This window comes from Coregonus lavaretus (assembly GCF_964263955.1).
Source record: "Coregonus lavaretus genome assembly, chromosome: 25".
In the NCBI taxonomy this organism is placed as follows: Eukaryota; Metazoa; Chordata; class Actinopteri; order Salmoniformes; family Salmonidae; genus Coregonus; species Coregonus lavaretus.
The window spans coordinates 17,611,731-17,623,956 of NC_140012.1; the positions used below are offsets into that span (position 1 = coordinate 17,611,731).

At 49.5% G+C, this 12,226-nt stretch overlaps 1 protein-coding gene across 1 annotated transcript; it reads left to right on the forward strand.

Moving 5' to 3' along the window:
* Positions 1 to 1,055: 1,055 nt before the first annotated feature.
* On the forward strand, positions 1,056 to 11,389 carry LOC311100549 (synaptopodin 2-like protein; the record flags this gene model as incomplete). The annotated part of the gene is made up of 6 exons (XM_084141456.1): positions 1,056 to 1,157; positions 3,278 to 3,429; positions 3,580 to 3,855; positions 3,944 to 4,392; positions 8,523 to 9,583; positions 9,863 to 11,389. 6 exons carry the CDS (start codon positions 1,056 to 1,058, stop codon positions 11,387 to 11,389), a joined length of 3,567 nt encoding a protein of 1,188 aa, XP_083997582.1.
* Positions 11,390 to 12,226: the final 837 nt, after the last annotated feature.

Sequence of the window (12,226 nt, forward strand, 5' to 3'; positions counted from 1 at the left end):
TAGCCTAATCAGCATGCTTTCCTGACGAGTCGTAGCGCGAGGACCACACAACATGTCATTGTGTCACTCCAAGTTTACTTCGATATGATTGTTATTATATCAATATATGCTTTTTTGTCGACATTTGGAAAGTTTACCGAACATTTTTCTGTTTCCATCAGGCCTGGCCTGTCATGACATTTTTTTTATCGACATGCATTTACTCACATAAAAAGTTTGGATGGAAACCTGGTTAATCACATAGCGTTTTACCGCAGGCTTTTAAATCCGAAAAACGTGTAGCCAGCTGTGGCTACGGGTTGCTGACTTGACGGTAATAAATATGATCAGTAGGCTACTCTATTACCAAAGCTGGTATCGCTTTAGACACAAATCTCTGGTGTTATCATAACAGCAGTGTAATATCTCCCCCTAGCAACACTGACCTGCTATGAAAGGCTGGTGTTAGCTCACTTTGTGAATGTGGAATGTGGATCACAATATGTAGGCCTATGTTCTGCTCTTAAAATACCCCTCACCCCCTCCCTCACCTCTCCTCTCCCTTCTAACTTCACTCTCTTCTCTTCACTCAGGGCAGTTGGAGACAAAGCCTTGGACAGGGCTGGTTTGGGGGTCGGGCCGGTATGTGTGAGAGGGTCATGGGGTTATTTTGGGAGGATCTAGCAGCATCCTGCAGAGTGACATGACACGTGTGGTGGATATAAAACACACACACACACAAACACACAAACCCTCTCACCCCCTGTGGCCCCCTGACAGCCAACACAGCATTCCACTGTTAGCAGACGGAAACTAGTTCTCTCTCTCTCTCTCTCTCTCTCTCTCTCTCTCTCTCTCTCTCTCTCTCTCTCTCTCTCTCTCTATCTCTCAGTCTCTCGTTCCTTCTCTCTACCCCCTTCCCTCTCAACCCCCCTCTCTCTGGGTTGAGTGGGCTGGGTCACAGAGGAAGTATGTCAGACCAGTGAGACAGCACATACACAAAGCAGTCGGAAGAACCAGAGAGACATACACTCTGTGTGCAGTGTGATTTAGTGTGTGTGTGTTACTGAGTAGTGATGGTAGCAGAGGAGGTGGTGGTCATTCTCTCAGGAGGGGCTCCATGGGGCTTCAGACTGCAAGGAGGAGTAGAGCATCAAACACCACTACAGGTGTCCAAGGTACGACTTGTGTGCGTGATAGAGTGGGGTAGGTGGAACAACAGGTTGTGTGTCTGTTACGGTGGGGTGTGGGGACAGGTTGGTATGTGTATGTGTGGAAAAGAGTGGCGTACAGGGGCAGATCATGGAGTAAAAGTTGCAGGAGAGGGCTAGGGAACAGCTGTTGTATATAAATGGTGGTCTCAGGCCGTCAGAGTTATGCCCTCTCCATGTTGTGTGCTGCCTGCCTGGTCATTACTGGTACGATAACAGAACCCTCTGGCACAAAATGACTGCCGTGGCATCAGCCAGGTGGGTGCTACACATTGGTAGAAGCCGGCAAGTTACCCCTTCTCCCCATGTAATGTAAAGCACGTTGAGCAGCTGGACAAGTTCTGTAATGCATTATTATTATCATTACTTAGTTGTGGCTGAGTAACCCTTCCTCAAATCCAGAGTTCAGTTTGGTTGTCATGGTGATCGGGTTTTAGGGTCTGTGGGTCATGGGCTGACCCTAATGGACACATGATCTATGACCTTTCTTGGTGTTTAAGTGTGTTTCATCTCTATGTATTCATGTGTGTGTGTGTGTGTTTGAGATGGTGTGTGATAGGAACTATTATGTTGTGTCTGTCAGTGTAGTATGCCAGTAAGACACGATAAGACCACTAAGAGCACAGGAATTGAGGGCATGCTCTCTAAGTGGACACACAGAAACACACACACATGATACGTTGGTGTTGACAGGGCAGAATGCATTTAATCTAATCAGAAATTATATAGTGGAAAGCTGGGCTGTGACCTCACTCTGCAAGGATACTGGGTTCTATTTAATTCTATTCTATTCTATGAACCAGGGGTGGCCAACCCTCCTCATGGAGGGATACAGGGAATGCAGGCTTTTGCTCCATCACAACTTTCAGCTAAACAAGGTCCTGATGAGCAGCTAATCAGTAACTGTTCTATTACCATTGCCAGTCAAGGTCACCTCTAGTTTTATCTGTAGTTGTGTGTGTGTGTATGTGTGTGTGTGAGACAGGCCTTTTTTTCCATGGCCTGCTCCAGCTCCTCTTAAATGAGCTATTCTGATCCTGCGGACCTCTCTACTCCCAGCTGGGCTTATCTGAGGCATGTATGCCCTCCACATACTCACACACACACTGTCTGGTGTTGTTGACCAGTAGATGTGAAAGGCGGCGAGTAACGTAAATGCTAATGTTAACCAGACTAATTTGGTATTATGGGTCAATATCAATCACCATATAAAGTGTGTAAAAGGCTACATCCCTGGTTAGCTGCTCTGTGGGTCCGTCTAGGAATGTGGCTGGTTCTACTGCTGGGGTTTATTTTGGGGTGTATGGGGAACACATGGTGAATGTGAGGCATGCCCTCTGACCAGGGCCTGCAATGTGTGGATGGAAGGGGGGAGGGGGGGTGCAGCTGTCTAATACCCCCTCTCTCACTGTGTTTTCCCACAGTGGCTGGGCGTGTGTGTGTGTGTCAATGGGGTGGGGGTGTCTTATTGGATGTTCTGTGTAGTACCAGATTCTGTGTGAAGAAACTGCACTCGACAGGTGATCTACATTTGTAGAACAAGCCGTGCTTGTGTGTGGTTGGTTTGAGAGTCTTATCTTTTAGATGTTCGGCTGTTTAGCATGACATGTCTCTGCTATCTGTCATCTGTCACCTGCTCTTTCTTTCTTTCTCTCCCTCTCTCTTTCTTACCCTCCTTCTCTCTTTCTCTCTCCCCCTGTATCTCTCTTAACCGGCTCTCTCTATCCTCCCCATTTCTCTCCACCTCTCTTCCCCTTTCTCTCCCCCTCTCTTCACCCCTTCTCTTTATCCTCCCCCTCACTCTCTCTCTCTTTCTCTCTCTCTTTCTCTCTCTCTCTATGTCTACAGAGCTCTGCTTCCACCCCCCCAGCCCCTTTCAGTTATAGATAGGTTTATGACATCATTGCCTAAATTGTACCACCCTTCAGCCCCCCCCCCCCCCCCATATCCCAAAGCGATGATGACCTCATACCCCATAACCTCATAACTGAGTTGTTCAGCCTCTAGTGGTGGAGGGGCTCTATGACCCCCCCTCCCCCTGTGATTCCATGCTGCTGGATTGAGGCTGTGTATGTTGTGTGTCGCAGGTGCGACGGCGTAGTAAGGCATGCAGGGCTGGCCTGAGGGAGGAGGATGAGTTGGTTGCCATCGGCGACCATGTGTGTGCCGAGCTCAGCCACGCTCAGGCCATGACCCTCATCGACTCCCACTGGCACACACTCAACCTCAGGATCAAGAGGTCAGAGCACACACACGGACGCACGCACACACACACGCATACAAACAAATACACACATACACTAGACCGATACAAGTATAGAATAAGCAAAGCAGATGCATACATACACACACAGCCTGACTATCTCTCCCCCTTTCTTTCTGTCTCCAGGTCTAGGTCTGGGGTCCACTCTGTGGTTCTGTCAGGTCGTACACCTACACACACAGCCACACACACATACACACCCACACACCCCGTTCTCTCCCCCACTGACGGGCCGGCCTGCCTCACCATCACCTCCCCCCCTGACAGTGAGGCCTACTATGGAGAGACGGACAGTGACGCGGACACACACACACACACACACCGCCGTCAGCGACGCACACCTCCGCATGCACGCTCTCCAGGTCGCCAGCAGGAGGAGGAGGAGACCTCGGAGATGAGCGGGTACGAGACAATAATCATCCCCAACCTTGCTTCCTGGTTTGTACTATGACATCTTGACCTGTCAATCCCTCTCTCTCTCTTCCTCCAGGTATGAGAGCGCTCCAGATGGAGGGGTTTCCCTGCAGGGGCCCTGGGAGCAACTACCCACATTGGGCAGCGGGGTGATCCAACAGTGGGAGCAACCAACAGGATTGGGAACAGGGGGGTTTCAACCTGGAGTACCACGCAGGGAGGTGGTCTTCCAACCCCAACCCCCCCAGGCCCAGCCAGAGTGGACCCACCCAGCCCAGCCCGTCCCACACCCTGAGCAGGGCGAGCCGGTAGGGGGAAGAGAGGCGGAGGGAGAGGGAGACAGTGGGTTCCAGGAGGCAGGGGTGTGTGTGGGCCTGGCCTGCTCACCCCTGGTGTCTCCAGAGCGGGCTAAAGGAGCCATGATGCTGGGCTCCAGCCGACAGATGGTTCCCATGGTGGGCGCCCAGCTGACCCCACTCAGTGATGATCTAGCTACTACGTACAAGGACAAGGCCAGGCAAGCCAGTGAGTACACTATACCAGATACCCTACACACTATACAAACTACAGCCTACACATGAACTCTTCAGCTGCTTTGAACGGTCTCTGCGAAGCCTGTGGATTGTCTGAGTGTGTGGGAGTAAAGCTGTCTGAGCTGTGATAGGACTCCCTCTGGTGTTGTTCTGCTGTAAGTTCAGCATCTCACCTTGTGGTCAGCTAGGAGGGGGGGCATTAGAGAGAAAGAGAGAGAGAGGAAGGGGGGGAGGAAGAGAGGAAGATATATTTCTAGTTGCTGTCTATCCTATGAATCAAAGGCATCATCTCCTATTTCTGCTCCCTCCCCTGCCTCTAGTTTCTCCAGTCAGTATTCTAAGCCCTGGTCTCATCCAGAGTATTTATAGTTGGGCAGCAAGCATTCCCCTCTAGCCTTAATGGACACACGGACACAACTGACCTCACATTTAGTGATCCACACAGCTGAATATGCAATGGGGGAGGGGGCAGCATACATTATCAATTATATATACCCTATTTATTTCAATCTGTAAATAAGGTTTCAAGGACACTTTGTCAAAAACAACATTCTTCCCATGATGCTAGACATACATTACCGGTCAAAAGTTTTAGAACACCTACACATTCAAGGGTTTTTCTTTATTTGTACTATTTTCTACATTGTAGAATAATAGTGAAGACATCAAAACTATGAAATAACACATATGGAATCATGTAGTAACCAAAAAAGTGTTAAACAAATCAAAATGTTTTTTATATTTGAGATTCTTCAAATAGCCACCCTTTGCCTTGGCATTCTCTCAACCAGCTTCACCTGGAATGCTTTTCTAACAGTCTTGAAGGAGTTCCCACATATGCTGAGCACTTGTTGGCTGCTTTTCCTTTACTCTGCGGTCCAACTCATCCCAAACCATCTCAATTGGGTTGAGGTCGGGTGATTGTGGAGGCCAGGACATCTGATGCAGCACTCAAATCACTCTCCTTCTTGGTAAAATAGCCCTGGAGGTGTGTTGGGTCATTGTCCTGTTGAAAAACAAATGATAGTCCCACTAAGCCCAAACCAGATTTGATGGCGCATCGCTGCAGAATGCTGTGGTAGACATTCTGGTTAAGTTTGCCTTGAATTCTAAATAAATCCCAGACAGTGTCACCAGCAAAGCACCCCCACACCATAACACCTCCTCCTCCATGCTTCACGGTGGGAAGTACACATGCAGAGATCATCCGTTCACCCACACCGCATCTCACAAAGCCATGGTGGTTGGAACCAAAAATCTCAAATTTTGACTCCAGACCAAAGGACAAATTTCCACCGGTCTAATGTCCATTGCTCGTGTTTCTTGGCCCAAGCAAGTCTCTTCTTCTTATTGGTGTCCCTTAGTAGTGGTTTCTTTGCATCAATTCGACAATGAAGGCCTGTTTCACAGAGTCTCCTCTGAACAGTTGATGTTGAGATGTGTCTGTTACTTGAACTCTGTGAAGCATTTATTTGGGCTGCAATTTCTGAGGCTGGTAATTCTAATGAATTTATCCTCTGCAGCAGAGGTAACTCTGGGTCTTCCATTACTGTGGGGGTCCTCATGAGAGCCAGTTTCATTATAGCGCTTGATGGTTTTTGCGACTGCACTTGATGATTCCATATGTGTTATTTCATAGTTTTGATGTCTTCACTATTATTCTACAATGTAGAAAATAGTAAAAATAAAGAAAAACCCTTGAATGAGTAGGTGTTCTAAAACCTCTGACCGGTAGTGTATGTACTGTATATCTGACCTGCTTAGATGACTACATGAATCCCTCACGCCTGTCTACCTCACCCTGAACTAAAGCAGCTGGTTGTGACTCATTGATTTTGATCCTGAGCACAGTTTTAGCCTGCTGAGCTAAAGCCTAGGCATTAGTTTGAGGCACTAATGCAAGTCTTCAGGTTTCAGGCAAGGTTACATCTTGGACAGAGACAATAGTGACAGACTGTTGACTGATGGGACAATAGACCTGTCCTTTCTCATATGACACACACACACACACACATACACACAAACACACACACACACATACACACACTGGTGGGGATTGGAGGAAAGGGTTGTGTGTGTTGGGGGGTTGCATGGCGTGAGGTGTCAACAGTAAAGAATGACAGCTAAGAGTAATGAGCAAGTTGTTCTTGACGACCAAGAACAACACACACACACACACCTTTCACAAGGTTGTTGTGTGGACATTCCTTGGTGTATGTAAGGTGGGTGAAGGAAGCGGGAGACCCTGATAGACTGTGTGTGTGTATGCATGCGCATGTGTGTGCCCAGACAGGTGTGCATAGGATGTCCCCTGTAGCTCAGTTGGTAGCGCATGGTGCTTGCAACGCCAGGGTTGTGGGTTCATTTCCCACAGGGGGCCAGTATGAAAATGTATGCACTCACTAACTGTAAGTCGCTCTGGATAAGAGCGTCTGCTAAATGACTAAAATGTAAATGTAAAATGATGTTCCCCCATGATGAAAGGGGGGCATGACTGAGCAAGTTTGGGAAGCACTGATCTAGCTAATGATTAGCACAGATGGGCAACCCCATGCTTCAGCCTATTTATTTATAGGCTCTATGCTGCATCAGTTGGGCTACATATGATAATGCTTATTGCTAAATAACACAGCAGCCTGATAATATAGACCAATATGTTGTTAGGCTCATTTCTAGACATTCATTTTGGAGTAGAAAAGTTACCAAAACTGACTTTCTCACAGTCGCTTTACAAACAAAATGACATGCCAAGCATGGTGAATGGTACACAAATAAGCATAAGGGGTTATGGCATTTAAAGGGGGATGGTGGTGACTCTCTGAACTGATTCTTATAGTTTTCCCAATTATTAGCAAAAATTCAGAATTGGGCAGACTGTGTAAACACAACCTTAGAGTTAGACCAACAGTTTAAAAGTAATACGGAAATTATTGGTGTTTCAGTTGTGATTTGGATATATTGACCAAATTATCAGTAATATTTTGTATTTTCTCTTCAAAATTCACCAGGAACAACCATTTCACAGCAATGTCCCTGGACCCCCCTAGAAAGGTGTTGACCCCAGAACCCATTAACCCTGACCACCAAATATGTAGCACAAAGTTACGCCCTTGCAGACAGGGATGTGGATACTGACAGACAGTCTAACTGGTCGCTGCTGAACTGGGGAGTGGGGGGAATTTCGTGCTTTGAGCCTCCCAGCACACTCTCCTGTCTGTCAGGGTTGAACCACCCCCCAAACTTGTTGATGGTGTCACCTATCATGGTGTCATCATGGATTTGAGTGACATTCCAGATGCTATGATGTCATTCTGACATAATTCTAACCAGACCTTTCTTATTCATTACAGTTACTTATTTAATCAAGGGCATCATTTCAGCTGAACCTTGGGTATGGCAAAGTGACGGGGGGATTTCTTTAAAAAGTGAAGCTCATGTACTGCATATCTACAAAATGTACAAACTCTAAAATGCAATTTGGAGAACAGCAAAAACAAGCAAAATTTACTCCAACCATTATCACCTTGTTGCTGTTTGTTCATTCACCTGTCAATAGGGGATTTAACATTCGACGCACTAGCTCAGCACCGGGATTAAAACTCTAGTTTAGTTTCATGCTAAGTCAAACAGCAGTTACCTAACCAAAGCCATCTTTACCTCTGCAATGTGTTGAGAAAAAGTCCAGCTGTTCCCTGCAGCTGCGTCGATGCGCTCTCCACAGAGAGGAAGAAGCGAAACAAGAGGTTTCACTCTCGACAAAATCTGTCCAAAATAAACCAAATCTGTCTCTATGGGCTTATTTTGACCTAAGCTTGTCGCCTGCCTTCTCGCCTTTGGGACAATGATCTCCCATTGTTAGGGCGGAGACATGAGCATCTCATCATTAATTATAGATATCTGCTCTCCATAAAGCCAGACAGCCATACAAACAAATACCACTAAACTGCATTTGCATTTTAATCGGGATTGGAATGATTTTAGTAGCCTATTTTAAATTATTGGTGTTGAGCTATGGTATGGCGACTGCCATATCCAATTGACACCCCTGTATTTAATCCTCTGTTCTCTCTTACTCTCTCTCCCCCTCCTCCCCCTCATCCCATCCCTGCCCCTGTCTCCCAGAGCTGCAGAGAGGAGAGAGTGTGGTAGAGAAGCAGGTGAAAGAGGCTCGTACTAAATGTCGTTCCATCGCGTCCCTGCTCACCGACGCTCCGAACTCCAACTCTAAAGGAATTCTCATGTTCAAGAAGAGACGCCAGCGTGCCAAGAAGTACACCCTCACCTGTTTCGGCCGCGTGGAGGGGGAGATGGGTCCTGAGACTGGGGGAGAGACAGAGGGAGAGGAGGAGGGGAATTCCTTCCTCTCGGGTTCAGAGGTGGATGAAGAGGGCTTCGCTGGAACCTTTGACCCCACCTGGGACAGCGGATACCTGGACCTGCTGGATAGGAGGAGCTCCGCCTGCCCATCCACCTATAACTCAAGGCCCCAAACACCAACCAATCAAAGCTCAGGGTTGGATTCCTCAGTTTATCAGAGCCCAGAGATTAATGTGTCAATCAATCAGGGCTCTGGGGTGAATGCCCTGGCCTATCAGAGCCCAGGGCTGGACTCCATAGCCTATCAGGGGAAAGAGACGGAGCAGTATGAGCAGCAAAGGAAAATGGCCACCCATGTCGCCTATAACCCTGCCGCTAACCCCTCTCCGGCCGCAGGTTTGTCCAACCGGGGCTCTGTAGGGGTGAGTCGGGCCAGTGTGGTTCTGACCCCTCACTCTCACACCCCTATCCTCCAGCCTGACCTAAACCCTAACCCTAACCCGCCTGGAGGGATCCATAACCGCACGGCACGCCCCTTCACCTCAGGCCTTGCCCCATCTCGCCCTCCAGCCACCCCTATCATCTTCCGACCCGTCCAGCCCATTCCTGCCGTGACAATGGTTTCCAAACCCATTGCTGCGGTATCCATGGTGACCATTACCCCTCCTCGCCCTTCAGTGGGGCCGCAGGCAAGGAGAGCGGTCTCCAGTACCTCTCTCTACATCCCCCCTAGACCTGCTGCAGCCATCCTCTCTCCTCCTCCCTCTGTCCTCTCTCCTCCTCCTGTTCTACCTCCTCCCTCCTCTCTGGCCTCAGCTCCCTTCTCTCCTACCTGCACTCCCTCTCAACCTTTCACTCCTCCCTCTGTCCTCTCTCCTCCTCCTGTTCTACCTCCTCCCTCCTCTCTGGCTTCAGCTCCCTTCTCTCAACCTTTCACTCCTCCCTCTGTCCTCTCTCCTCCTCCTGTTCTACCTCCTCCCTCCTCTCTGGCCTCAGCTCCCTTCTCTCCTACCTGCACTCCCTCTCAACCTTTCACTCCTCCCTCTGTCCATACTGCCTCCTCTCTCTCTTCTGCCCCCTATTCTCTTCCTCATCATCCTCCTCAACCCACCCAACACTTCTGCTCCTTGACTGCTCCTCAACCTTTCTCCCCTCCTCCTCACTCCCCAGTCTATCCATCCTCTGCTGTGACTGCCCAGCCCTTCTCTGCTCCTCCTTCTCATAATCAACCCTTCTCTCCTTCTTATACCACACCTTACTCTCACCCACCCCCCCCTGCTCAGACTCAACCCCCTCCTCCCCTGACCTTCAACCCCTATGTTGCTATGACAACCCCTGCCATAGCAACTCCCTCCACTGCCCAGCCCCCATCTTCTGATTCGCTGTCCTCCCGTGAGCAGCGTATTGCCGTCCCCGCCTCCAGAACAGGCATCCTTGCGGAGGCGCGTCGTCGCAGCAACAAGAAGCCCATGTTCCGTCCGTCCGTGGAGAACAAGGACGTGTCTCCCAACCCGGCCCTGCTCGAATTGCTCCAAAACCCGGACGCACCAACCAGGATGGGTCCAGGCCGCGGTCCCGGCCCCAGCCCCATGGGGCCTAGTGGAGGAGTTGGAGGTGGGGAGACTGGAGGTGAGTCTGGCCCTGAAGAGGACTGGTTGAGGCTGGGGGCCGAGGCCTGTAACTTCATGCAGGCCCAGAGAGGCCCCAAACCCCCTCCTGTGGCCCCTAAAACGCAGGGCCCTCCACAGATACCCCAGCTAGCGGGGAAGGGGGGTCAGCTGTTCGCCCGTAGGCAGAGCAGGATGGATCGCTATGTGGTGGAGAGCACCCCCTCCTCACCCCAACCCTCTCCCGGCCAACCCCGCCAGCCCTCTCCCACCCCCTCCCTCCCCTCTCAATTCAAATACTCTTCCAGCTGCAGAGCCCCCCCCCCCATCAGCTACAACCCCCTCCTTTCCCCCTCCTGCCCCTTGCAGGCCCAGCGTCAGAGGGCACGGGTAGCAGGGCAGGGTGGGGGACCAGCGGGTCATAAAGCCGCCCCTGGGGGTCAGAAGGCTCTAGGTATCAAGGCTCTGGACTTCATGAGTCGCCAGCCCTACCAGTTAAACTCCTCCCTCTTCAGTTACGGGGGCGGGACTCCCCAGCAAGCACAGGCCTATCAGCAGCAGCCGCGCATGATGGGCGGCTCCCGCGGTCCAATCAAGACGCCACGTGTGTATGAGGTCAAGCGCTTCTCCACACCACCTCCCATAGGCCCCTCCCCTACGATCATCGTCCCACGGTCAGCGACCACGCTGGGAGAACCGCTGTGGAGGTCTGATGTCATTTCCCCTCTGCCAACAGCCAATTCCTGCTACCAATCCCCCTCTAACCCCCCCTACCAGCCTCAGCCCCAGTGGGGCTCTCCTCCTCCAGCCCCCACCGCCCCCCTCCCTCAGCTCCCTAGCTTCTCCTCTGCCCATGTCCCTAACCCTCACCCCTACCCCTCCCAGCCCCACGCCCTCCAACAGGGTAACAGGCAGTTTAAGAGTGCCCCTGATCTCAGCCCTCTTGCCCACACCCCACCTCGCCCTGCCTCCACCCAGCCCTCCAGAGTGCCTCGCCCGAGATTCAGCACCTCTAACCTGGGTCTGCAACCCAGTGTCTGGCGCCCCGGATCCACCATGCACTGAGATTACAGACCATGGACTGGCACAAAATGACAGGAATATAAATACCCCCACATTTAGTTGTGAATTGCAAAGTTTTGGTCTTTGTCATGTCAAAGAAGATGTTAGTATTGTCCATTGCAGGGGTTTTCTTGATCACATTCATTCACATGCTTTTATTGAGTTCTTGTTTGGACACAATTGCAACTCTTGGATCACACCACACATTTAATCATTTTTCTTCTTATGGTCATTTGACCACCTCCGTTTCTCCTCATAAAAATATTTTTTGATGTATAGTTGATACACGTAGTTGATATAGTTGATATGTATAAATATATTCATGTAAAATAAGTATTTAATGACAATCAAAACGAAAAGAGTGATCTAAAATGAGAGAGACATGGATAGGGAGAGAACATGGGACATGATGTGAAGTTTAATGGAGCTTCTTTAAAGCGATGGGAACGACAGAATAAAGGTGAAAATAAAGAATGAAGTTTAATGATTAACTGATAAATGGAGGATGTGCTAAAGACAAGCCTGTGGAAGGAGAGAGTGAGGAAAGATAGAGAGGAGAGAAAATAAGAGTCCTCCCTAAGAGACAAACGGTTAGGTAATATGCTGATCTGTAAAAGGCTAGGATGGACTATATACCTGCTGTGTGCTGCCATTGTGACTTTAGCTCAGCGGGCTAACACAGTCTCATGGAGCGAAGACGACCCGGGTTCAAAACCCAGTTGGTCACATAAAGGCCTGAATCTAAAATAGAGATCTGACTGCATTATAACTATATTGTACTTATCTTCTTAGTGCTCATATCATATTATTATTGTCATGATTATTGTGATTATATTCTTA